The sequence below is a fragment of the Cnephaeus nilssonii genome, assembly GCF_951640355.1.
Source record: "Cnephaeus nilssonii genome assembly, chromosome: 5".
In the NCBI taxonomy this organism is placed as follows: Eukaryota; Metazoa; Chordata; class Mammalia; order Chiroptera; family Vespertilionidae; genus Cnephaeus; species Cnephaeus nilssonii.
Genome location: NC_137076.1, coordinates 7,098,244 through 7,125,764, shown reverse-complemented (window position 1 = coordinate 7,125,764; position 27,521 = coordinate 7,098,244). Strand labels below are relative to the sequence as shown.

Genomic DNA, 27,521 nt, shown 5'->3' with positions numbered 1-27,521 from the left:
TGTATGGGATGACGCTATAACCAACTGAGCCACCTGGCCAGGGCCCCATTTTTAACTTTTTAACCTGTCTGTGTTATATTTGAAATTAGCTGCTTATAGGCAGCATATAGTTGGGTCATGATTTAAAATTTTTTAAATTTTATTTTAGAGAGGGAGGACGAGAGGGAGGGAGGGAGGGAGGGAGGAATGGAGGAAGGGAGGGAAAGATGGAGAGAGAGAGAGATGAAAGAGAAACATCTATTGATTGCCTCTTGTATGCACCCCAACTGGGGATCAAACCTGCAATCTAGGTATGTGCCCTGACCTGGAATCCAACCTATGACCTTCTGGTGCATGGGACGATGCTCCAACCAATGGAAATCACAGTGGCCAGGGCAGGTCATGCTTTTTAATTTACTCTGCCAACGTATTTTACTTGGTATATTTAGACCATTTACATTTAGTATAATTATTGGTGTGTTAGGGCGTGAGTCTGCTATTTTATTTATTAATTATTTTTTTGTTTGTTCTCTCCGTGTTTTGATTATGTTTTATTTTTTGTCTTCCTATGGGTCACCTGAACAGTGTTTTAAAATTCAATTTTGATTTATCTATAGTAAATTCCTGAAAGATAATTTCATTGAATATAAAATTCTAGGTTGATATTTATTTTCTTTCAGCATTTGAAAAATGTGCCATTGCCTCTGGCCACTATGGTTTCTGATGAGGAATCTGATGTCATTTGTATTGTTTCCCCCTTAAAGGTAAAGTGTCATGTCTTTCTCAGCGCTGTAAGAGGATCAATTTGTGTTGTTTTGAGTCACCCAGTTTGAGGCCCCGCCCCTTGTCGAACTCCCGGTTGAACTCCAGGTCAAGGGGACAATTACAGGATATGCAAATAAATTTAAATAAATGTATTTAAATAAAACAAGAAAATTCATTGACGTGCAATTTTTTAAAGTGAAATTTAAATACCTTTATTTAACCAGAAAAGTATGTGTTTACTCAGAGAAGGGGTTTGAATAAATAGCAGCACCAAGTCATGACGGCGGGAGTCCCATTCCTGGTCTCCCGAGCTCAGCCCTGGGCCGACTCCGCCCCCACGGGTTCCACCTGAATCTGGGCCCTGCAAGCAGCTTGCAGTCTTGCTCTTGCCCGTCAGCCTCGTTCTGAAGACCAACCCGAGAAGGCAAAAGACAGGGTTCCCGTACCTGCTGGGTGTCGGGGGAGCCTGAAGAGGGAGCTCCCAGGCCCCCGGGCCCCTGTGGCCTCTCCCAAGCCCAGCCTCTGCCATGACACCTCCAGCCTGGACTGCCCTGCCTGCTGGACTGCCCTCCCCCGTCACGCTGGCCCTCGGGGTGACCCGGCCCGCTGGGTGTCTGTGTGAGGCCCGGGGCCTGCTGGGGCCCGTCACCCGAGGGCACCGCAGAGCCCTTCCCCAGCTGCCCGGCAGGCCCTCCTCGGCCCGCTGTGCTGCCTGGTGGGAGCCTGGTTTTACAGGAGGAGAGACTGAGGCTCAGAGCAGGGCCAGCCCAGGACTGACGGCCCTTGGAGTTGGAGGCTGGGTGGGGCCCGCACCAGGGGCCTGGCCCTCCTGTGGGAGAAGAGCCCCCCTTCCTGCGGATTGGGGGTGCCACTGCTGCGTGGTGTGCTCCCCTGTCTGACTCAGTGACTGCCTGCCGTCAGCCCCGCACCCACAGCCCCTTAGAGCCATGTGTGCTGGGCGGCCTGCGTGGGGGCTCGAGGGACAGAGCGGAGCAGCCTTGCCTGGCTCTGAGGAGCCTGGGCCTGCAGCAGTGTGACCAAGGGATGCCCGGCCTGTTTTGCAGGGTCGCCCTCTGCCTGGGAGGCCAGGGGCCTCCTGGAGGACAGGACACTTGAGCTGACTGTGGTGAACGTCCCTTGTGCCCCTTCTGCCCCCCATCGACTTCCTCCTGCTGCTCAGGGCCCTCCTTTGGGGGCCTCCCCTGGCCCCCCGCACTGCGCCCTGTGCCGCCTGTCAGCACCTCGCCGGTTGGAGCCCCAGTTTCCTGCGGAGGATGTGGGTGGGGAGACCCACCTGCCTGACCTTGTGGTGAACTGTGGCCAGGCCAGCACTCCTGCTGGCGGAGCTGGGACGTCCTGGCTGACCCCTGGGCCCCGGGCCCTACCTCAAAGTTGACGTGTCCATTGGGGAGGCGGCTGGCGCAGCCCTCGTTGAGGAAGTGGATGTCTTTGACGAGCAGGCTGAGGAAGGGAATGACGGTCTGGAAGGGACAGGGTAGGTCAGCCCTTGCCAGCACCCCAGCCCGGGACCTCGGGTGCATCCCCAGGCCACACAGGGCGGGAGAGACTTCCTGGGCACAGCTGGCCGGCCTTAGCCGGGCCTCGGGGCTGCGTGGGGTCCAGGCTGCTTAGTGTACATCAGCGGGGGCAACGTGGAAACACCAAGGAAGGGGGCACAGCCTCTCTCCCTGAGGCCAGACGGTTTCCTCCCAGGCCCCATCAGGCCCGGCGCTGACTGAGCTCCTACTGTAGACGGTGGCCCTGGAACATTTCCTCCCTCTCCTGCTGGGGGCGGACGGAGCACGCTGAGCACAGAGTCCATCCATATGGCGTGGGGTCACCTGCGGCCTCCTTTTAAATGCGTGTTTAACAGCTTGTCATTGTCTGTCCTTCTTGGTGCCGAAGATCTGAACTCGCGGTGCGAGGGGGGCCAAGCGCGTGGCCGCAGCTGCTGAAGGCGGGGCTGCTGAGCTCAGCCCGCGGGCCCCGCCTCACTGCCAGACCGTGCTGCTCCTCCCTCCCTCTCTGCCGAGCCCTGGAGAACCGAGACCCCTGCTCTCAGCTCGGGACACCCTGGAGAAGCAGCCGCCTCCACCCTGTGTCCTGGTTTGAACTGTGTCCCCACAAAGATATGCTGGTGTCCCACATCCTGGGGGACCTTATTTGGAGCTAGTCTTTTAGGGTGGAATCAAGTTACGAGGAGGTCACACTGGCTCTGCGGGGTCTAATCCAGTGACTGATGTCCTCGGAAAGAGAGGGGACTTTGGACCCACACAGGGAAGATGGCGTGTGGAGGCGGAGGCAGAGATGGGGGCAATGTGGCCACGAGCCACGGAGCCCCGAGGCCACCAAAGCGGGGAGGGTCCTGGAGCCGCCGGAGGGAGGCCGCCCTGGCGCCCGGCGTGTGGGGCACCCGGCACGGAACGTGCTCTGTCCGAGGCCGCCAGCTCCTGTGCGCAGCCCCAGGAGGCTAGCCCCCGGCTCTGCCCCCGGGTCCAGAGCTGGGCACATGCTGCCAGGCCAGCCCGGCCCCCGGGGACCAGACTCCAGGCCTGGACGTTTCTGGTTCAGGGGCCTGAGCCCACCCCCACCTGCGCCCCATTCGAGTCACTAAGGCTCTGAGGTGTGGACCTGGGCGCTGACCGCTCTGCAGGCACAGAGCCTGGGCGGCTCAGCGGGCAGGGCAGACGGGGACACCGAGGCCCGTGGAGTGGCAGGTCCTGGCCCAAAGGCACGAGCGGTGACCACCAGGCCCAGGACCGGAGACAGAGTTAGCAGGGAGACGGGGACCAGGCGCCTCCCGGGCCGCCGAGCTCTCAGTGCCGAGACTGCAGCCGGGGGACCGGCGCCCTGGATTCCTGTCTGTCCCCCAGCACTTGCCCCGGTCGGTCGGTCGGTCGGTCGGTCGCGGTCTTGCTGTGCCGGCGGCAGAGCTGGGGGAAGGGAGGCGTGTGGGACACATTCAGGCCTGGTCTCGGGCAGCAGGAGAGTCTCAGGAACAACCACGGAGCGAGGAAGGCCTGGCCGGCCCTGCGCTGCTTCAGTCCCACCCGTGCTCCCCAGAGCCTCCACTCACAGCCCCGTCACGGGAGCAACAGTGGCGGACCGAGTGCCTCGCTGCTGACCCAGCCCCGCCTGGAGGTCACCGGAGATGCTCTGTAGAGTGGGCCTGTAGAGAAGGGGAGGGGTGAGGCGGGGGAGAGGGCGGGGCAGATGGGAGCCGGCCACAGGCAGGAAGAAAGCACAAGTGACCACTGAGACCTCCCGGCTTTAAAGTTTCAGCTGCAGGCACCGGGGGACTGTGAGAGCATCTCCCCCTCCTTCCTCCCTCCCTCCCTCCCTCCCTCCCTCCCTCCCTCCCTCCCTCTCTCCCTCCCTCCCTCCCTCCCTCCCTTTTCTTTCTTCCTTTCTTCCCTCCCTCCCTCCCTCCCTCCCTCCCTCCCTCCCTCCCTCCCTCCCTCCCTCCTTCCTTCCTTCCTTCCTTCCTTCCTCCCTCCCTCCCTCCCTCCCTCCCTCCCACCTTCCTTCTTCCCTCCCTCCCTCCCTCCCTCCCTCCCTTTTCTTCCTCCCTCCCTCCCTCCCTTTTCTTCCTTCCTTCCTTCCTTCCTTCCTTCCTTCCTTCCTTCCTTCCTTCCTTCCTCCCGTCCTCCCTCCCTCCCTCCCTCCCTCCCTCCCTCCCTCCCTCCCTCCCTTCCTTCCTTCCTTCCTTCCTTCCTTCCTTCCTTCCTTCCTTCCACCATTTCTTCTATATATCCATTTTTCTATCCTTCCTCCATCCATCCATCCACCCACCCACCCTCCAGCCTCCCATCCGTCTATGAAACGGCTTCTGTGGGCCTAGCCCTGGTCCATGTCTCTCTGAAGTTAGAGGAATGCAGTGAACACAGGGCTCTGTGAGTCGGCCACCTCCAGCACAGACCTAAACGCTCTGTGTCCCAGCACCCCATAGCTGGAAGGGGGCTCTGGGTGCAGGAACGGGAAGCCCCAATGTGTCCACTCTGCCCCAAGGCCACCTGCTTCCGCGCAGATGAGAGAAACAGGGCAGAGCGCCAGGGTCATGCCTGACACCTCAGACCAAAGGCTGCGGCCAGTGCTGTACAGCCCACCCACAGCCCGCCCCCTGGGCCGTCAGCCGGGACCCCCGGGCCTGACCTGGGGGTCAGAGGCACGGAGGTGCGCACAGATCACAAGATTCCGAGCCAGACAGGTTAGGGTCTGGTTCCTGGCTCTGCCTGCTCGCCATGGGACGGGCCAAGTGACGTCTCCTCTCTGAGAGTCTTCTAACCGGGGAAATGGCAACGCTGAAGCCACCCCACAGAATAGTCGCCAGAATTAAACGGAGGATGGAGGTCAATTGGCCCTCATGTGGCCCTGTTCCCGCTGCCCCGTTTTCCAGCTCCCTGACGTGGGGGGGGGGGGGGCAGGCTGCCGGTGCTGGGGTTGGAGTCTTGCCTTGCTGAACGCTGCCCCCCCCCCTCCCCAGCTCTCCTGGGGCCAGAGTTGGTGAAGTGCCCACAGCTTGGACAGGAAGGGCCAGCTGGTTAGGAGTGTGGGGGTCTTGGCCTGCTCCCCAAACCTGACCGCTGGTATCCATCCAATACAACGCCAGAGTGACTGCATTTCAAGAACAGCCGCTGAGAACAGACCCCCACAAGCCATGCCGGGCCCTGTGCCACCCAAGTTCCCGCCAAGACCAGACCGAGGGCCCGGCCGGTCGTGGTGTTTCCCGTGAGCCATGCCGGTCACTGGCCGGCGACAGGCTCTAGGCCGGAGGGTCCCTGTGGTCCGTGGCCTGTGCCTGCCCCTTGTAGCCGAGGCCGCTGGGAGAATGCGGAGAAATGGAATTGCTCAGGGTCAGCGAAGGCCCCAAATGCGAATGCACGAGAACAGGCCTGTGAAAAGGCAGCGTGAGGGAGCAAGAAGCCTGGGTCCAGCATCGCCGGAAATGTCCGCGTGAGCTGAGGCCACATCCGTGAAGGTGTTGAGTTTAGAACAAGGAGGTGTGAGACCCTCTGCACTTGGCCCCACCACACTTTGATCTGAAAGAGAAGGGACTCCCACAAAGGGTCCGAAGGGGCCCACGTGGGGAGGGGACTGGAGACCAGTATACAGCCGGGCAGGCCTGGCTGCGGACGCAGAGGAGAGCGGGAGGGGCCTGGGGGCTCTGAAGGACTGGCGGGTAGAAAAGGGAGCAGGATCGCCCTGTGTGGCCCTCCGGAGAGGTCGACCCCAGAGGTGTGACTGCAGCTGCATAAGGAAGCACTTCCGGTCAGCCGGAGCTGCTGGGGGGTGGGCAGGTCTGTCTGGGAAGGTGGCGAGTTCCCCGCACTGGAGACGGCAGCATGTCTGTTACACATGCTATGGAAGTGCAGGGGGCGGGGGGGGGGGGGGGGACCAGGTGCCCTGGGAGTTAGCGTCCAGGTCCTCTGATGCAGCCCACCCGGACAAGGTGGTCTAGAGCAGGCAGGAGCCTGGAAGACGGGGCACGCCTCTGGCCCACCTTCTCCCGGCTGCTATGGGCGGTCAGGGAGCGGAGGGCGGCCCCTCGCCGGGCTGTCCTGTGGTTGCAGAAATTCCCGGTTGGATCCATCTGGTGCTGGAAGGAGACAGGGACACAGCTGGGCACGGTCCCTGGGGAAGGCGGGCGTCACCTGGCTGCCGACAACCGTGCTCACCTCCAGGATGAACAGCTTGGCTGTCTTCACTTTGGCCCGGGTCTTCTTCAGCCTGGACACGGGGCTCATGTTCATGCCAGCTGCAGGGGGAGGCCGAGCTGGGGAGGCTTGCCCCTGGCTGCAGTCCCATCACTGCCCCGGGGGAGGCTTCTGTGGGGGCCCCTGCCCAGCCTCTGAGCCTCAGCCTGACCTGGGCTGGGGTCTGCCGCAGCCTCGGCCAGCAGGCAGCAGGGAGGCGCCGTGTTGGGGTGACCTGGCTCCTGCCTGTGCAGGCCCCGTCCCAGTCCTCCGCACACGGGCCCCTCACGGTGCCAGGGCCAGCGTTGGGTCCTGCTCTCCCAGGATCTGGGGACATACTGCCACACCCTCACCAGGCACCCTGAGGGGGCTGAGCCCACCTCACAGTCGGCACCCTTCCTGGACCTCTGGGGTGGGGATGCGGGCCCAGCGGGCACGCACTCTCTGCTCAGAGGAGAGCCCTGGCTGGCAGCCCGCCTGCCTGGGTGCCTGCGCCCGCCTGCCCGGGGCTGGACCCGGGCCAGCTACTCACAGACGACGGCCATGAGGGAGGTGAAGTTGCCGATGCTGAAGCACTCGCGGGCCACGTCGATGAAGAACTCCATCACCTGGGCCCTCCGCTTCTTCCTGGGCAGCTGGGGACAGCACCTGAGCCTCCGCAGTGAGGGGTCCCCGTCCTACCTTGACCACACCCTGCCCACCGGCCAGGCCCTGCTGATGGCTGGGATGTGTGATCTGGGCCATCGGCAGCCTCGGGCTCGCCCGGAGCAGCGCACGCAGGCCCACTGCCAGCGAGGGCTTGGGGGGGGCGGGGGGGGGGGCACTTCCAGCAAGGGAGGCCCTTTCTTCCCGGCCAGCGCAATGCCCCGCCAAAAGCAGAAAGCTCGCTCGCTCCTTCTCCTTCCTCCCAGCATCAGGCTGGCTCTCCCCAGCCCCATACCCGACCCCTGACCACACGCCATCGCCAATGTGGATGCCGACTCCTCTCAGGTAAACCCGACGCCCCTGCCAGGGACACTCCAGGCCCCACCTGAGCTCTTCCCACCCAGATAAACCGGGCCTGAGCCGACGGCCCCCGGCAGCATGCTGTGTGTCTGCAGAGACGTGCCCCCCGAACCCCGCAGACAGCCCTGCCTCCCGGCATGCCCTGGCCCTCCAGGGAGCAGGTGACTGTGCCGGCGGCCGAGCGAGGCGGGCCCTGGGACAGGACACTCGCACGCAGAGGCGTCAAGGCCATCGTTTCCCTCTGGCCAGGCCTCTTCCTCTCCCGTGCCACAGGCATTCACCCCGTGAGCCCCTGCTCCCCACGCTGGCGCAGCATCTGATTCTGGAGAGCCCCCCCCCCCCCCCCGCCCCGGGCACACGCGCTGCCTGCAGTCCTTCCCTATGACAAGTGGCCCGGCCGCCCCTGATGTGGGGGGGGGGGGGGTGGCCTGAGGGGGCTCTGCTGTGAGGAAGAGCAGGCCTGGCTGACGGACGCGTTTCGCTGACATGCCTGTCGGTTCAGACCGGCCAGGTCTTCCTACTTCCCCTGAGAAGCCAGACTGGACTTGGAATGTGCAGTCTCCTAGCTCCTAAAGGCTGGGCCACTTCTACCTAAAGGCTGGGCCACTTCTACCTAAAGCCCGGGCCATGTCTACCTAAAGGCTGGGCCATTTCTACCTAAAGGCTGGGCCACTTCTACCTAAAGCCCGGGCCATGTCTACCTAAAGGCTGGGCCATTTCTACCTAAAGGCTGGGCCACTTCTACCTAAAGGCTGGGCCACTTCTACCTAAAGGCTGGGCCACTTCTACCTAAAGCCCGGGCCATGTCTACCTAAAGGCTGGGCCATTTCTACCTAAAGGCTGGGCCACTTCTACCTAAAGGCTGGGCCACTTCTACCTAAAGGCTGGGCCACTTCTACCTAAAGCCCGGGCCATGTCTACCTAAAGGCTGGGCCACTTCTACCTAAAGGCTGGGCCACTTCTACCTAAAGCCTGGGCCATGTCTACCTAAAGGCTGGGCCATTTCTACCTAAAGGCTGGGCCATGTCTACCTAAAGGCTGGGCCATGTCTACCTAAAGCCTGGGCCATGTCTACCTAAAGCCTGGGCCATGTCTACCTAAAGGCTGGGCCATGTCTACCTAAAGCCTGGGCCATGTCTACCTAAAGGCTGGGCCATGTCTACCTAAAGGCTGGGCCATTTCTACCTAAAGCCTAGGCCATTTCTACCTAAAGGCTGGGCCATGTCTACCTAAAGGCTGGGCCATTTCTACCTAAAGCCTGGGCCATTTCTACCTAAAGCCTGGGCCACTTCTACCTAAAGTCTGGGCCATGTCTACCTAAAGGCTGGGCCATTTCTACCTAAAGGCTGGGCCATTTCTACCTAAAGGCTGGGCCATGTTTACCTAAAGGCTGGGCCATTTCTACCTAAAGGCTGGGCCATTTCTACCTAAAGGCTGGGCCATGTCTACCTAAAGCCTGGGCCATGTCTACCTAAAGCCTGGGCCATGTCTACCTAAAGCCTGGGCCATGTCTACCTAAAGCCTGGGCCATGTCTACCTAAAGCCTGGGCCATGTCTACCTAAAGGCTGGGCCATGTCTACCTAAAGCCTGGGCCATGTCTACCTAAAGCCTGGGCCATGTCTACCTAAAGCCTGGGCCATGTCTACCTAAAGCCTGGGCCATGTCTACCTAAAGCCTGGGCCATGTCTACCTAAAGCCTGGGCCATGTCTACCTAAAGCCTGGGCCATGTCTACCTAAAGCCTGGGCCATGTCTACCTAAAGGCTGGGCCATGTCTACCTAAAGGCTGGGCCATGTCTACCTAAAGCCTGGGCCATGTCTACCTAAAGCCTGGGCCATGTCTACCTAAAGGCTGGGCCATGTCTACCTAAAGGCTGGGCCATTTCTACCTAAAGGCTGGGCCGTTTCTACCTAAAGGCTGGGCCGTTTCTACCTAAAGCCTGGGCCACTTCTACCTAAAGGCTGGGCCATTTCTACCTAAAGGCTGGGCCACTTCTACCTAAAGGCTGGGCCATGTCTACCTAAAGGCTGGGCCATTTCTACCTAAAGGCTGGGCCGTTTCTACCTAAAGGCTGGGCCGTTTCTACCTAAAGCCTGGGCCACTTCTACCTAAAGGCTGGGCCACTTCTACCTAAAGGCTGGGCCACTTCTACCTAAAGGCTGGGCCATGTCTACCTAAAGGCTGGGCCATTTCTACCTAAAGGCTGGGCCATGTCTACCTAAAGGCTGGGCCATGTCTACCTAAAGGCTGGGCCATGTCTACCTAAAGGCTGGGCCATTTCTACCTAAAGGCTGGGCCACTTCTACCTAAAGGCTGGGCCATGTCTACCTAAAGCCTGGGCCATGTCTACCTAAAGGCTGGGCCACTTCTACCTAAAGCCTGGGCCATGTCTACCTAAAGGCTGGGCCATTTCTACCTAAAGGCTGGGCCACTTCTACCTAAAGGCTGGGCCATGTCTACCTAAAGGCTGGGCCACTTCTACCTAAAGGCTGGGCCATTTCTACCTAAAGCCCGGGCCATGTCTACCTAAAGCCTGGGCCATGTCTACCTAAAGGCTGGGCCACTTCTACCTAAAGGCTGGGCCATGTCTACCTAAAGCCTGGGCCACTTCTACCTAAAGGCTGGGCCACTTCTACCTAAAGGCTGGGCCATGTCTACCTAAAGCCTGGGCCATGTCTACCTAAAGGCTGGGCCACTTCTACCTAAAGGCTGGGCCATTTCTACCTAAAGGCTGGGCCACTTCTACCTAAAGGCTGGGCCATGTCTACCTAAAGCCTGGGCCATGTCTACCTAAAGGCTGGGCCATGTCTACCTAAAGGCTGGGCCACTTCTACCTAAAGGCTGGGCCATTTCTACCTAAAGCCCGGGCCATGTCTACCTAAAGCCTGGGCCATGTCTACCTAAAGGCTGGGCCATTTCTACCTAAAGGCTGGGCCACTTCTACCTAAAGCCCGGGCCATGTCTACCTAAAGCCTGGGCCATGTCTACCTAAAGGCTGGGCCATGTCTACCTAAAGGCTGGGCCACTTCTACCTAAAGGCTGGGCCATTTCTACCTAAAGCCCGGGCCATGTCTACCTAAAGCCTGGGCCATGTCTACCTAAAGGCTGGGCCACTTCTACCTAAAGGCTGGGCCATGTCTACCTAAAGCCTGGGCCATTTCTACCTAAAGGCTGGGCCACTTCTACCTAAAGGCTGGGCCATGTCTACCTAAAGCCTGGGCCATGTCTACCTAAAGGCTGGGCCATGTCTACCTAAAGGCTGGGCCACTTCTACCTAAAGGCTGGGCCATGTCTACCTAAAGCCTGGGCCATTTCTACCTAAAGGCTGGGCCACTTCTACCTAAAGGCTGGGCCATGTCTACCTAAAGCCTGGGCCATTTCTACCTAAAGGCTGGGCCACTTCTACCTAAAGGCTGGGCCATGTCTACCTAAAGCCTGGGCCATGTCTACCTAAAGCCTGGGCCATTTCTACCTAAAGGCTGGGCCACTTCTACCTAAAGCCTGGGCCATTTCTACCTAAAGGCTGGGCCACTTCTACCTAAAGCCTGGGCCACTTCTACCTAAAGCCTGGGCCATTTCTACCTAAAGGCTGGGCCACTTCTACCTAAAGGCTGGGCCATGTCTACCTAAAGCCTGGGCCATGTCTACCTAAAGCCTGGGCCATTTCTACCTAAAGGCTGGGCCACTTCTACCTAAAGCCTGGGCCATTTCTACCTAAAGGCTAGGCCATGTCTACCTAAAGGCTGGGCCATTTCTACCTAAAGGCTGGGCCACTTCTACCTAAAGCCTGGGCCATGTCTACCTAAAGGCTGGGCCATTTCTACGTAAAGGCTGGGCCACTTCTACCTAAAGCCTGGGCCATTTCTACCTAAAGCCTGGGCCATTTCTACCTAAAGGCTGGGCCATTTCTACCTAAAGGCTGGGCCACTTCTACCTAAAGCCTGGGCCATGTCTACCTAAAGCCTGGGCCATGTCTACCTAAAGGCTGGGCCATGTCTACCTAAAGGCTGGGCCACTTCTACCTAAAGGCTGGGCCATGTCTACCTAAAGGCTGGGCCATTTCTACCTAAAGGCTGGGCCACTTCTACCTAAAGGCTGGGCCATTTCTACCTAAAGGCTAGGCCATGTCTACCTAAAGGCTGGGCCATTTCTACCTAAAGCCTGGGCCATGTCTACCTAAAGGCTGGGCCATGTCTACCTAAAGGCTGGGCCATTTCTACCTAAAGCCTAGGCCATTTCTACCTAAAGGCTGGGCCATGTCTACCTAAAGGCTGGGCCATTTCTACCTAAAGCCTGGGCCATGTCTACCTAAAGGCTGGGCCATTTCTACCTAAAGGCTGGGCCATTTCTACCTAAAGGCTGGGCCACTTCTACCTAAAGGCTGGGCCATTTCTACCTAAAGCCTGGGCCATTTCTACCTAAAGGCTGGGCCATTTCTACCTAAAGCCTGGGCCATTTCTACCTAAAGCCTGGGCCATTTCTACCTAAAGGCTGGGCCATTTCTACCTAAAGGCTGGGCCACTTCTACCTAATGGCTGGGCCATTTCTACCTAAAGGCTGGGCCACGTCTACCTAAAGGCTGGGCCATTTCTACCTAAAGGCTGGGCCATTTCTACCTAAAGCCTGGGCCATTTCTACCTAAAGGCTGGGCCATTTCTGACTCTAAATCTGAGGGAGCCAAACACAACGCGGCTGCAGGCCCGGCGGCCCAGCAGGCAGGCACCGTGTAGCCAGCAGCCTCTGACACCCTCTGCTAGAGGCTGGTGGGTCCGTGCTGGCTCTGCCCAGAGGGGAAATGTCACGGCAGGCAAGCCAGGTGACAGCTGGTGTCCCGGAGGGTGCCTGGCCTGGCCGGGCTTGGGGACAGATGGCTCAAGAAGCCCTTCTGGCTCCTCCCAGGGAGCTCCTCCCGCCCAGGGCCTCTGCCACGCCTGCTCATGTCCCGGGTTCTACGCACCATGCAGACCTCAGTGGCCACGAGGAAGCACAATCTGTTGAACCATCTCACGTAAGCCTCCAGGTTCTTGGTCTTCTCATCGAAACAGGGCTAGGAGAGATGAAAGGCCTACACTCAGCCTTCTGGTCAATGATTTTCGGAACATGAGGTCAGTTCACGATCATGATAGACAATGTGGAAAATGTCGAAACCTCAAAACCATCCACAAACACCAATGAACTGATGCTCATCTTCTAGTCTTTTTTCTATACACGTAGAGATGTAATGTAATATGACATACACTGAGTGGCCAGATTATTATGATCTCTGAACACATAATAATCTGGCCACTCAGTGTATATCCTATATAATAAAAGGCTAATATGCAAATTGTCCCCTCGACCAGGAGTTTGACCAGCAGGCAGGCCGGCCAACTGCCCATGTCCCCTCCCCATGGCCAGGCTGGCCGGACCCCACCCATGCACGAATTCATGCACCAGGCCTCTAATATATATATATATATATATATATGCACTGAGTGGCCAGATTATTGTGCGTTCAGAGATCATAATAATCTGGCCACTCAGTGTATATCAATATTTTATGTAATTGTCGATCCTCATTATTCACAGATTCTGTATTTGTGGCTCTACCTACTCCCTAAAAATTTATTTGTAACCCCCAAAATGATGCCTGACTTTCCCTCTCACTCATGGACGTGTGCAGAGTGGCAAAATATTGGAGTCACCCAGCACATGCTGAGGTGAAGCGAGATGCTGCCTGGCCTTCTTGCTTCAGCTCCGTGCTGACACGTGTCCTTCCTGCCGTCCAGCGGGCGTCTGGGGACCTCACGCTTCCTGTGCCCAGCGCAGTGCTGCGGGGCTGTCCTGGGCCCCTAAGCAGAAAGCGTGTGGTGCCCGAAGGGCAGGGAGGCGTGAGGTGAGCTTTCAGGCATGAGTCAGAGTGCTGTTGGCCATGAGTTCACTGTCACGGAATGAACAATATTTATTAAAGAAGACGTCTTTAAACAGAAACGCACATAAAATAAGGCTCTTTGTTGATTGGTTGATGAAAACGTTGGGATGAGAGGCTCGCAAGGAACCTAACCCTGCGTTTCCCTTAGGAGCAATGGGTGTTTGCTGATGCAGAGTTCCCGACAAGCTTGTAGGACATAACTACCATGAATAGTGAAAATCGACTGTATCTTCCTTCTGGTATGTAACTGGATATATTTCCATATTTTTCCATGTGAACTTTTCATGTACCGTACCATATCCTTTGGAAATTTTTCAATTGCTGTAGAACATTCCACTGTATAAATACACCACCATTTAAAAAATTAAACTGAAATGTACACGTTACAGTTGAGAGGTGACTTTCAATAAACAGGGGAGAGGAGGGACTGGGGGACCTATCCAAGCAAAGTGAAGAGAGGAGACAAACAGGAACAGGAAGGTACGGGGGCCACCGAAGGCACGCGAGCAGACAGCGCACACAGACCCACACTCAGCAGTAACCACCGTCACCACAATGCAAACCCAGGTGCATGCTAGCTGCAAGAGACACACCCCAAACCTAAGGAGATAAGTAAGAAAATAGAAAAATACGTACGATAAACACCACATTGATGTGTTAATAGTAGACAAAACAGACTCCACGGCGAAAAGCAATGGAAGAGATTAAAGGGTAGTTGTATAATGATAAAAGGGTCAAGTTATCGAGAATATGTCACAAGTCTAAACTTGTCTGCACCTAACAACACAGCTTCAAAATACGAAGGCAAAAAAAAAAAAATCAGATAAAAATTGAAAACATAGAGAAAATTGTGAATAACTTTGTCTATAAATGTGAAAACTTGGGAGGAAGGGTCCAATTCCTGGAAAAATATAAATTACAAAACAGTAAAGAAGAGGACATACCGATGGCCATTAGACATATGAAAAGATGCTCAACATCACTAATCCTCAGAGAGATGCAAATGAAAACCACCATGAGATATCGCCTCACACCAGTCAGAATGGCTATCATCAATAAGTCAACAAACAACAAGTCTTGACAAGGATGTGGAGAGAAGGGAACCCTCGTGCACTGTTTCTGGGCTGCAGATTGGGAAACAGAATGGAGGCCCCTCAAAATATTAAAAATGGGACTGCCTTATGACCCAGCAATTCCACTCCGGGAATATATCTGAAGAAACTCACCAACAACCATGAAGGAAAAGTTTAGTAAATTTCACTAGGCTTAAGTTAAGAACACACACCGATCAAAAGACATAATAATGAAAATGAAAACCAAAGCCACCAACTAGGAGAGGACAATTCGCAGTACATCTGGTTGACAAAGGAAATTATCTAACGCAAAAACTCATAAACATCCTTAAGAAAAAGACAAATCCCCAATAGAAAACTGGATGGAAGTCAGGGGTAAGCATTTCACAGGAGAGAAAACAAGAATGTCCAAAACCCATGAAAAGATGGTTCACTTAACAGTTTGACAAAAATGAAGAAATCTGACAATTTCAAGTGTCAGTGAGGACGCAGCGCAAGAGGAACTCCCTGTGGCAGGGTGAGTGGGCGCAGCCGCACCTGGCATCTCCTGGAAGGCTGGCCGTGTGCTCCCCTGTGAGGGAGGCCGTCCTTCTCTCCTAGGCATATCCCAGGGCACCCGCTCCCAGAGTGTTGTGGGTTCACAAGGGCAAAACCATTTTCGTATTTACACGATGTTATTGCCTTCTCACGTGGACACCAGGGATGCGTCAGAGAATGACGGGGGAAATCGCTGCCCCCTCGCCCGGGTGGAGCGGCTGTTGTTGTGTTCTTCCCTGCTGCACGCACAGGGAAAGAAAAGCAGCGAGCGTGACTTGAGAATGTCCCCGAGGAGACAAACTTTTCAATTCTATTAAATTTTGACCTTGCGAGGTCTCTGCCCACACTGAAGTCGGGTGGTGGTCTTAGGAAAAACCCTGTGTGAGTGACCTGTGGGCCAGCACGGTGCTCCGGGGACAGTTTTTACTTGAAAGCAGGTCTGACCCAATATGGTTATTCAGACGTCAGTATTTGGCTGAGATTGTCTTGAAAATGAACAAATTGAACCTGTCCCTTCAGAGAACAATTGATAGTATTTGTTGCCAATGATAAAGTTCAAGTTTTCCAAAGGAAATTGGGAACTTGTAAAATACGTGTCTACCTCTGGGAGCTCGACAGCTTCCCATGGGTAAGGACTTTTTTATTTTTAACTAGAGGCCCGGTGCACGAAATTCATGCAAGAGTAGGCCTTCCTTCCCCTGGCTGCCAGCACCAGCTTCCCTCTGGTACCCAGGACCCAGGCTTCCCCCCCGCTGTCAGCAAGGCCCCTTGACCCGGGCTTCCCTCCAGCCACCAGCAGGCACCCAGGACCCGGGATTCCCTCCGGCTACTGGCAGGCACCTGGGACCCGGGCTTCTCTCTGGCTGCCAGCAGGCACCTGGGACCAGGGCTTCACTCTGGCCACCAGTAGGCACCCAGGACCCAGGATTCCCTTGCAGCCCCAGCTTCGTCTGGAAGTTTGTCCAGAAGGACGTCTGGAAGGAGGTCCAGTCTAATTAGCATACTACGCTTTTATTATTATAGATGAGATCAGTAAGTGTGTTTAATGAATATGATTTTAAAATCTGGTATAATAAAATGTGCCAACGTTTGGAGGATCAGCTTGATTCAGTGGAGCCATATTGTCCAAATGACCAAGGTATAATGTTATGAAATCACGCATGGGCAAAAGGGAGCTACTCAAGACGCAAGACAGCCCAATGGATTTAATGTAATAGAGCTCAGAAAGTCCACTGATGTATTTTCATATTGCACATTGCAGTTAATCTTTAAAAACTACCACTCGCCGAGTTGCAGCGTAGCATCAAAGAACATTCCCAGTTATCTAAAACTAGAGGCCTGGTGCACGAAATTCATGCACAGTTAGGGTCCCTAGTCCTGGCTGGTGATCAGGGCCGATCGGGGCCTTCTGGCTGCCAGCCAGGGCCTTCCTTCCCCCGGCTGCCAGCTGATGGCTGGGGCCTTGCTTTGTTCTGTGCCACCCCCTAGTGGTCAGTGCACATAATAGCGAGCATTTGAACTCCAGGTCGGTCGAATATCCGAGGGGACAATTTGCATATTATCCTTTTATTATATAGGATGGCTGTAAAATACCCCTCCCTTTTCCAACTACATACTTTTTGGAGGTTAGATTTTCCACCAATAATGTCAAGAGATTGAATGCAGAACCAGATAAGAGAATTCAGCTGTCTTCTAAATCAGTCATTAAGGAGATTTGTAAAAATACTGTAAAACAATGTCACTCTTTTTTTTTTTTTATTTTGGAAAAGTAAAAAATAATTTTTTTATTTTGGAAAATATAGTTATGTCAATATATAGTGGGTTATTATGAATAAATAAATAAGTTAAAAAGTTATCCGTTTTAATAGCGAATATGATGGCCATTTTAATGATAAATATCAGTACAGAAAAATCAACATAACCCAAAGTTCTTTGGGATCCTCCATAATTTTTTAAAGTGGAAAGCTGTCTTGAGACCAAAACACTTGCGGACTGACGGCCTAGGAAAATGTGCACCCCTGTGCACCGGGAACGTGGGAGAATGTTCACAGCGGCAATACCTATAATGGCAAGAGGCCAGAGACAGCACACATTTCATCTACAACAGAGCGGGCAAATACGTGTCACGTGTAATCTCGATGTACTTCACAATAATAATAATAATAAAAGCTTGAAAATGGCCAAATAATGCTTGAGAAACAAAAGTCAGCAAAGAGTGGCCAAGTCTGCCCCCCCCCCCCCCCCCCCGCCCCGCACCCCGGTTCCCTGCAGGGACAGTCTTCTTAGAGATGTCGCCACAGGTTTGCTTGTGCAAGTGGCTACGTATCACGCACCCTCCCTTTGTTATTGTTACAAATGGCCACACGCCTTGTCACTGATGTTCACTCTACTTCCCTCTCTCACCAACACCTCTTGGGATCACTCCATACTTACAGGCGCTTTTATTCTTTTTAACAGTTGCATAACATACATAGAATGAATGGGTGTACTAAAATTTTAAATCCAGTCTCTATGGATGATAAGGTAGGTTGCTTCCAGCCTTTGGACATAATAAACACGGTTTATCTCAACTCTGTGTGTACATCTATGTGTATGTGCTTGGGTGTGTATATCTGGTGGATAAATTATTAGGTGTGGGAAGTTGGGGCCCAGGGTGTACCTTTCAAGTGCTGATGCTGTTGCCACACTGCCCTCCAAAGTGGCTGTGCCAATTTCCCCACCAACCGTGGGTGAGAGGGTTCCTTCCCTACACAGGTGCAGTGCTTACCTCTGCTAATCTCGTCAGTGAAGTGCAATCGCATATGTAAGTGCACGTCTTTTACCAGGTGCTGGGCAGGACACACGCTGTTTCCAGTTCTGGTTTCATTTGACCCCGTGATAAGCACTAGGCCCCCTGCTGGTTGGGCTCTGAAAGGGGCGGGGCAGGCTCTGAAATCTGTGTGTGGACCTCGTCCTGCGCACTTGGCCCAAGGGCCACTCCACCCTCAGAGGGAAGCTTCCCTGGGCAGCGCGCACCAGCCTGCACTTCTCAGAGTGACCGCTGGAGGGAACCCTCGTCCACCGAAACGCACCCAGTTGGGGTCGCCGGTCCTGGATCCCTAGGAAGCTGGCTCAGCTGATGTTAGGAGGGTCGCCCCCCCCCGCCCCCCCCCACCCCCACACACAGGGGACAGTGGGTCACTGCAGGGACAGCCCGTCCAAGGGCCTTCTACCTTTGTGCTGGCCAGAGGGTCCTTGTTTACAAAAGCCTGGACCAACTCCTCAGGCCCGATGTGTCGCAGCCGTGCCTGCACCGGGAGGAAGAGGAGGAGTCTGAGAAAGGTATGGGGACGGGGTGCCCGCTGGAGGCCTGGCAGGGTGCTCCCTCCATCTCCCTCCTCCATCTCCCTGCCGCCAGCCTACCCCAGGAGGGTCTCTGGGCGCATGCCCTTCTCAGGAGGGCTCTGCAACCCCGTTCTGGGTGGTCACGGAGCCCAGCAGACCTCCTTTCCCACGCCCAGGGCTGCCTCTGAGCATGGGGCCCCGGGCAAAGGCCCCTGGGAGTGCCCGTGGGATGTGCTACCCCGGAAACCAGGCTGGAATCGGGGAACTGATGACCTGCTCCCTCCAGGGGAGGCCTGGTGGTGGAGAGTTTGGGTCAGAATTGGGTCCTGGCTCTGTCCCTCCTGCTGTGTGACTCCTGGCATATCACAGCCCCCTTGTTTGTGAAAAGGGAATAATAACAGCACCGCCTGGCGGGTGAGGGAAGATGAGAGTGCACGTCAGCATTGAGTACAGTGCCTGGAAAACAGCAAGGAACCCGTAAGGTGGAGGTGTCACAGGAAAAACCTCCCCCCCTGCCCCTCTCCCTGGGGAGGCCCCTTGGCTGCGGCATCTTCCAGGACCCCGCGCTGCAGGCTTGGCTGAGGCATCCAGGGCCTGGGCTCCTTGGGAAAGCTGGGGGTGGGCGCAGTGAGTCCTGGTGGGGAGGCTGAGGCCCGGGTGGAGAAGGCACTAGTTTGTGCGAGGATCCCACAGCGGGTGGTGTCAGACCCAGGATTTGAACCCAGTTCTGTCCCAGAACTCGCCTGCCGGCCAGGGGTCAGAGTTGGGCAGGGCTGGAGCTTCCGCCCTCTGTTCTCACCCCGGGTTGCTGAGAACTGCTCCGGAGCCAGGGACCTCTGGAGAGGCCTGGCTGGCCCTGCCCCAACCGGCTCAGGCCCTTCCCTTGGAGTGAGAGCTTTCTGTGGATGGACAACCTGGGGTCATGAAGACGCTTGGGGGCCCTGCCGGGGCCTGTGTGTGTGTGTGGGGGGGGGGGGTGGGGTGGGGGGGGGGAACCCTGGTTCCAGCTCACACCACTCAGCACACTTAAGTGTACCCCAGGGGAAGGGTTGGAAAATGTCCTGAATGAACTATTTCTGCTCCCAAAACCCAAACTGGTGGATGTCTGCTCTTAACAGCCCACTCACAGGTCTCAGTTGTACCTTCCTTCTTCCCACGGGTGTGAGAGAGGATTTCTCAGCACAGCGCTGGCAGGTTCTCGGGAGGGAGGGCGGCCGTCCGTGAGGAGGCATGGCTTCTCAAGGCAACTCTCCCACCCCCACCACTAGGACTTCCTCTCCCCCCACCCCCCCGCCCGCCACTAGGACCGGACGGCAGGGCCTGCCCCTGAAATGGCTGAGCCCATGGCAGAGGCAGCCTGGTGAGGGCAGACAGCCATGTTTTGTCAATGGCTTAGACCTCACCTCTGCTGAAGGCCTCGCGGGGGGGGGGGGGGGGGGGGAGGGAGAAGAAGCAAGAGACTGAGTTCTCATCCCCTCATGTACCCTCTATTTCTTCCATCCATCCACCCCTGCACCTATCTCTTCTCCACAATCTGCTATTGTGCACTGCCCCTTTTATACGGTTACCCGCCCACACACCCATGAACTCACCCATCTATCCACCCCCCACAACATCCCCACACCACACATACCCACTCACCTCCCCATCCACACACCCTCCCACCCATCTATCCACCCCCACAACATCCCCACACCACACATACCCACTCACCTCCCCATCCACACACCCTCCCACCCATCTATCCACCCCCACAACATCCCCACACCACACATACCCACTCACCTCCCAATCCACACACCCTCCCATCCATCTATCCACCCCCACAACATCCCCACACCACACATACCCACTCACATACCCATCCACACACCCTCCCATCCACCTATCCATCCATCCCCACCCGCCACCTAGCCATCAATCTTCCCATGTCCACTCACCCCATAAATCCACCTGCGTATCCAACTACCCAAACATCTACCTCCCCCTCCACCCACCCATTAGAGTAGCATCTATTTATCCAGCCAGTCAGCCAGCATCTCCTCTCCCTGCTTCTACTCCTGCCCCACCTGACCAATCCACTCACTGAGCACCCGGCCCCGTTCCTGCTGCATCCCAACCAAGCATCTCGACTCCCAGATGGACCAGGGGGTGCAGAGGAGATCACCATCTCACCAAGTGCCTGAACAGCCAAGTCACTTGCCTGCTATGTGAAGTGACCCGGGGCAGGGCTTCCCTCTCTGAGCTGACCTTGGGCTATGGCTCCCCGATGCCCAGCGGCCTTAGCGGTTTTCCTCTGCTAACATGCAGTTGCCTCTGCCATGCCCAGGCGCACCTTGGGGCACAGCGCTAGCTACCAGCTTGCCACGGTCAGGCTCCTCCCAGGGCAACTGATGTGCACTGACCCTGACGTTCTCTCCCTCCAGGTAAGACAACGCCAGTGCCGGCCACGGAGCCGCTTCTGGTGCCGCTAAACCTGCCCCTTCTGAAGGTGCCCCCCCACCACCACCACATCCTGGGGGATTTCTGTCCTGTTACCATAGAAAAGTGAGGCTTCGAGACTTTGAATGCCTTTCCCAGAGTAACCCAGCGGGGAGCGCTGGGCCGGGCATGGTGGCAGAGGCACCTGATGGCCAGCACACTGGCTGCCTCCAGGACCCTGGGGTGCAAGGGTGGCCCAGACTCTGGGGTCAGGTTGGAGCCACAGGAGCCTCCTCTCCTCCTCTGCTCCTCCTGCAGGACCTACAATCACCCCGGAGGCTGGAGCCCCAGCATAACACAGCAGCCCGTGGCTGTTACTCCCTCCATTGCTGTTAGCTTGTCCGGCAGGGCCTGGTCCAGGGGGGCTGACTGCCCGCCAGTCCTGGTGCGGCGCAGGGACAGGAGGGGGAGGCCTGTGGCCCGAGGCCCAGGCGGCCCTGCCAGGCTGGCCTACCGCTGGCAGACCAACGGCCTGACCAGCAACCACAGAGCTGAGGGTCTCCCCTCGCCTGCCGTGGGTGACAATGATGAGAGCAAGGCAGGAGAGGGGCAGGATGGAGCCTGGATTCTCTGCCAACTCCGCAGGGCCTGCCGGGCGGAGCGGGCTGATGCTCAGGACTGAGCGAGCAGAGTGGGGAGCAGGCTCCGGGCAGTGAGGGCGCGCCCACCTCGTCACAGCGGGCGAGGCGGCCCACCACGTCCTTCACGAGCCCGATGGTCGACTCCGCCTGGAAGTCCCGCGGGAAGGTCTCGGTCCACTCCGCCAGCAGCTGGAGCCGTTTGGGGCCAAACTTCCGGACCCGGGCCTGCGAGGCAAGGCTCAGGGCGCCCACACCCGGTGAGGGGTGCTGGGCCCGCATGGGCCACCGCCTCAGCCACTCGGCCTGATGGGTGCCTGGGCGCAGCCTGGCTGCCGGGGGCTCGCAATGCTTTCCCTGGAGAGGTGCGGGGAGGGGGCTGACCCCGGAGCAGAGGGGGCACCCACATGTGGGGTGAGTCACCTGTTTTCCCAGTGCATGCATCCTCCTTTCTGTGGTGACACATCCGAGCTGCCTTTGGAGTCTCCCTGTTCCCCAGTCAGTGGGGGTCACACTGCTGAGCCCCCCAGTAGTGGGCGCAGATCAGTGCTGCCAATCAGGGCACAGCACCCCTCATCCTGCACAGCGGTGGTCATGTGCCCCAGGCTAAGCCAATGAGATCAGGCCGTTCCCGGGCCCTACGGAAGGGCAGGTGGAGAGCCTGGCGCACAGGGAGCAGGTCGGACCTGCCTGAGCAGGAGTGAGCTGGGCGGGAAGGACGGAAGGACGGTGCTTGAAGGAGGCCATGTGAACCCCTGGGGCCAGCGGGACGTGGGATTTTGCATTTACGGGAGCCAGTGAGGGCCTTTGCCTTAGGCCAGTTGTAGTTGGGTTTCCATCACTGTAGCGCAGGCCCCACGGCACCTGCATGAACAGTCACAGGCCGAGTGGCCAGGGACGGGCCCCAGGGAAGGCTGGCCCACAGAGGGGGGGGGGGGGGGGGGGAGTGTGCTGGGGCCGGAAGCCCTGCACAGGCCGCAGGGCGGCCGGGTCTGGGCTTGGTGTGAGCTCAAGGCTGGACAGCAGTCCCCTGGGTGGGAGATGCCAAGCCTTCCCTCTGCCTCTGGACCTCAGGCAAGTCACAACCCTCCTGTGGGCTCTTCAGGGGGTGGGGACAGCGCTGCCTCCCCGAGGGCTGATGCGGGAGGGCCTGCCAGTCCAACCAGAGGCCCGCACCTTGTCCAGCCCTGGCTCGTCCAGCTGCTGCTGCTCGATGCACAGCTGGCAGACCCGGGCCAGCAGCTCCCGGGGCTCGATGAAGAGGCGGGAGCTCAGCAGGAAGGTGAAGATGTAGGCTTTCTGGGGACATGGGACAAGGTGGTCTGTGTTCACCAGGGCAGGGAGGAGACCTGCTTTTCAGCCCCCCCCCACCCCCCACCGCCAGGCCCCAAACCAGTCCCAGCCCCGTGGTCTCCCCACGCCTGGTGGAGGAGAGCTCATTCTGCTGTCCCCCACCCCCGGGCGGGCCACCCACCATCAGGTTCGGGTGGCTTCCCTAGTGAATTCTGTTGATATTTAGGAAGAAACACCATTGCACACCCATTCAACGAGAAGTGGTGTTAGAAGAAGTTTAAGTTTGAAAAATTTGGCTCTCAAAAGAAATTTCAGTCGTTGTACTGTTGATATTGGGCTGTTGACTAATGAGTTTGCCGACCACTGCCATAGACCAAGCGAACTCCACGGTCCACACTGGCTGGTGACCCTGGGAAGTCCTTTGATGTCACCGAGCCTCTGTTTTCTCATCTGTCAAGTCAGTGGTAGTTGCTGTGAGAACTTTCTGAGGCCACAGGTACACCATCCTGGTACTGCACCGTGCTTCAGTCAAGGTCATTGCATCATTATGTAGCCAGACTCTGGCACTTTTGAATGCTGTCTGGATTTAAGAACAAATGAGCAATTTACTGACCTAACGAATCAAGTAACTGTTCACTCTGCATGGGCAGTAGTTAGCTGACTCCCAGAGGCTGGTCCTTCTGGTCCTTGGCGAGAGCCGTTGCATGGAAAGTAGGAATTCGCCAATTAGGATGATCCCTGGCACAGGATGGAAAGGCCTTTAACTGGCAATGATTGAGCCTGTGTCAGCTTTATTTTAAAATATATAACGGAGGTGCCCCCAAATTCGTGGGCCTACCACAGGTTAGTTCATCAGACTCTTCCTGGCTGAGTTTCTGGGCGCGGTCCTTGGGGGCACCCTTGGTGGAGGAGCCCTGGGCTCTGAGGATGATGGAACTGGACACACCTGGGAGGGCCCCTGTCTGCAGGCCTGGCCCCAGGAGCACTGCCTGGCAGAGGAGGCTAGGCGCCCTCCCTGCATTACTGAGAGCGAGGAAGGCATGTTGGCTCTGCAAGAAGGGAAGGAAGTGAACACAACAGTGGGCACCCACTGGGCAGAAGACAGAGCACTAGGGGCCCCATTTGCTGTCTGAAGCCCAGAGTGGTCCTGACGGTGGGAGCAGTCACTCAGTGCGGAAGCAGTGGGTTCAAGCTCCGGCTCAGCGACCTGCATGCCTTCTGCAGCCTCTGGTTCACCATGGAATCTTTGGGGCCTGAGTGAAATGGACTCGTGGGCGTCGTGGCTAAAAGAAGGGGTCCCGGGGGCAAAGCCAGGTGCATAGGGCCAGGCCCAGAGGCTGGGGGAGCAGGACGCAGCCCCCTGGGAGGCACAGTCACAGTGGCCAGAAGGGAACTGAAGGAGGGGCGGGAAAGGAAACTGAGGCTGGAGTCCAGCATGCGATGCCCTGCCCGCCCATCCTCCTGGCACCCCTCCCACACGCTGCTGCGGGTGCTCGGCCTGCAGGAGGGCACAGCATGGGCAGTTGGAAGGTGGGCGGATTTCTCTTCCTAGAGACACATTCCAGTCTGCAATTTTAAAACAATTTCAACTCAAAACTCTATCCTGAATCAGATTTTAAGGAAAAGAGCCCAACAAATCTGCTTACAGGAGAAGATTGACGTGGAAGCTTTAAAACACGTCAGGAAAGATGAACAAAAAATGTAGAGGCACCGTTGTGGATGAAGAGACTGAAAGACATGGCAAACAAGCATGATGCTACCACTGATTGGATCCTGGATGTAAAAATAAGGCTGAAAAGGACATCACTGGGCAGCTGGTGAAAGCTGGATAGGGGCTATATATGAGAACTCGCTCCTGTGTTAATGTTGTTTCATGCATGTGACACCTGGAGTGAGGTATTGTAGGAGAAGGTCCTTGTTCTGAGGAGATGTTGGTGTATTTAGGGGATGAGCATGATTCCAGCAACTTACTCTTTTATTATTATTATTATTATTTTAATTTATTTATTAAGATATTACATATGTGTCCTCATCCCCCCCATTACTCCCAACCCTTTCCACTCATGCCCTCACCCCGCTATTGTCTGTGTCCATTGGTTAGGCTTATATGCATGCATACAAGTCTTTTAGTTGATTTCTCCCCCTTACCCCCAACCTCCCATACCTTCCCTCTGAGGTTTGACAGTCTGATCGCTGCTTCTCTGTCTCTGGATCTGTTTTTTTTTTTTTTTAAATATATTTTATTGATTTTTCACAGAGAGGAAGAGAGAGGGATAGAGAGTTAGAAACATCGATGATAGAGAAATATCAATCAGCTGCCTCCTGCACACCCCCTACTGGGGATGTGCCCGCAACCAAGGTACATGCCCTTGACCGGAATCGAACCTGGGACCTTTCAGTCCGCAGGCCGATGCTCTATCCACTGAGCCAAACCGGTTTTGGCCTCTGGATCTGTTTTGTTCATCAGTTTATGTTGTTCATTATCCTATCTAATAATAGACAAATATGCAAATTGACCATACCTCCGACACACCCTCAAGCCACGCCCACAAGCCACGCCCACCATCCAATCAGAGCGAGTATGCAAATTAACCCAAACCAAGATGGCTACAGCCACAGAGAGCAAGGTTTCCTAGGTAACAGAGGAAGCCAAGCTTTCTGCCTGCCCTTGCCAGGCCTAAGCCTCCACTCAAGCTACAAAGTTTCAATTATAGAAGGTAAACAAATTCAAACAAATGGCGGCAGAATGGAGCTTGAGAGAGCAGGCCAGGGTTGCCGGCAGCAACAGGGGAAGCAAAGCTTTCCGCACACCCTGGCCGGGCTCACCCGCTTAAGGCTACAAAGTTTCAATTGTAGAAGATGAATTAACTGCCACAGAAATGGCTGCCGCCCGGGAGGGAACAGCAGGCTTGGCTTCGCTCCAGGCTACAAAGTTTCAATTGTACAAGGTAAATAAATTCCAGATACCAGGGCCTCTGCTTAGGTTGCCAGGGGGCATGGCCAGCCTGCAAACCACCACAGGCCCCTCGCTCAGGCTGCCCCACGCCCCAAGGGAACCCCACCCTGATCAGGGACACCCTTCAGGGCAAACCAGCTGGCCCCCACCCCTGTACCAGGCCTCTATCCTATCTAATAAAAGAGTAATATGCAGATTGATCATCACTGCAACACACAATATAGCTGCCCCCATGTGGTCAAAGATCCTGTCCCCATGTGGACACAAGATGGCCACCACAAGATGGCCAGCAGGAGAGGGCAGTTGGGAGGCACCCGGCCTGCAAGGGAGGGCAGTTATGAGGGACCAGGCCTGCAAGGGAGGGCAGTTGAGAGGGACCAGGCTTGCAAGGGAGGGCAGTTGGAGGTGATCAACCCTGCAGGAGAGGGCATTTAGGGGTGACTGGGCCGGCAGAGGAGGGAAGTTGGGGGCAAACAGGCTGGCAGGGGAGCAATTAGGCATCAATCAGGCTGGCAGCAGAGTGGTTAGGGGGTGATCAGGCTGGCAGGCAGAAGCGGTTAGGGGCAATCAGGAAGGCAGGCAGGCAAGCAGTTGGGAGCCAGCAGTCCTGTATTGTGAAAGGGATGTCCGACTGCCCGTTTAGGCCCGATCCCACCAGGATCGGGCCTAAACGGGCAGTTGGACATCCCTCCAGGAGTCCCAGATTGGAGAGGGTACAGGCTGGGCTGAGGGACAACCCCCCGCCATGCACGAATTTCATGCACCGGGCTTCTAGTATTCCATAAATGAGTGAGATCATGTGATATTTGTCTTTCTCTGACTGGCTTATTTCACTTAGCATAAAGCTCTCCAGTTCCATCCATGCTGTTGCAAATGGTAAGAATTCCTTCTTTTTTATAGTAGCGTAGTATTCCATTGTGTAGATGTACCACTGTTTTTTAATCCACTCATCTGCTGATGGGCACCTAGGCTGTTTCGAAATCTTAGCTGTTGTAAATTGTGCTGCTATGAACATAGGGGTGCATATATCCTTTCTGATTGGTGTTTCTAGATTCTTGGGATATATTCCTAGAATTGGAATCACAGGGTCAAATGGGAGTTCCATTTTTAGTTTTTTGAGGAAACTCCATACTGTTCTCCACAGTGGCTGCACCAGTCTGCATTCCCACCAGCAGTGCACGAGGGTTCCTTTTTCTCCGCATCCTCGCCAGCACTTGTCATTTGTTGATTTGTTGATGATAGCCATTCTGACAGGTGTGAGATGGTACCGCATTGTCGTTTTGATTTGCATCTCTCGGATAATTAGTGACTCTGAGCATGTTTTCATGTGTCTCTTGGCCTTCCTTCTGTCTTCTTTCGAAAAGTATCTATTTAGGTCCATTGCCCATTTTTTGATTGGATTGTTTATCTTCCTTTTGTTAAGTTGTATGAGTTCCCACCAACAGGTTCCTGTCCTCCACCAGCTGCCGCTTCTGGAGGATCTCTGACTTCAGAATGTCCATGTCGTTGCCCGGTTTAAGCTCGAGGTCCCCTCTCCGGCTCCTCCGGCCAAGCCTGACCCGGCCGGGCGCAGCCGGTGCGCGGAAACCGCAGCCCAAACACTGGAGCCCTACACTGACAGGAGCCGCTTCCGGCGGAACTCCAGCAACTTACTCTGAAAATGGTTTGGCCAAAGTGGTGATCACTGAGATAAAGCACACGTGGCAAGATGTTACTCCCACACCACAGTGAGGGACAGACTCCAGGATGCCCGCGATCCTGTCTCCTGGTACTCATATCCTTGAGAGTGGATGGAACTCTGACTTTCTTCTAACCCACAGAATATGGCAAAGGTGATGAAATATCACTGCCAGGGTTCTGTCATATGAAACCCATGTTGCTAGCAAATTTACTCCAGAGGCTCTCTTTGCTGGCTTGATGGAACA

The 27,521-nt window shown here is 56.0% G+C and overlaps 1 protein-coding gene and 1 pseudogene across 2 annotated transcripts in view; one reads left to right on the top strand and one right to left on the bottom strand.

The window, feature by feature from the left end:
- LOC307100408 (glyceraldehyde-3-phosphate dehydrogenase-like) overlaps positions 1–27,521 on the top strand; it is a 1,087,365-nt pseudogene that overhangs the window by 476,540 nt on the left and 583,304 nt on the right. The window lies entirely within an intron of this gene.
- Positions 1,496–27,098, bottom strand: RASGEF1C (RasGEF domain family member 1C; the record flags this gene model as incomplete). The annotated part of the gene is made up of 10 exons (XM_079772464.1): positions 1,496–1,573; positions 2,130–2,225; positions 6,245–6,340; positions 6,420–6,499; positions 6,970–7,072; positions 12,401–12,490; positions 18,177–18,251; positions 21,438–21,575; positions 22,524–22,646; positions 27,036–27,098. 10 exons carry the CDS (start codon positions 27,096–27,098, stop codon positions 1,496–1,498), a joined length of 942 nt encoding a protein of 313 aa, XP_079628590.1.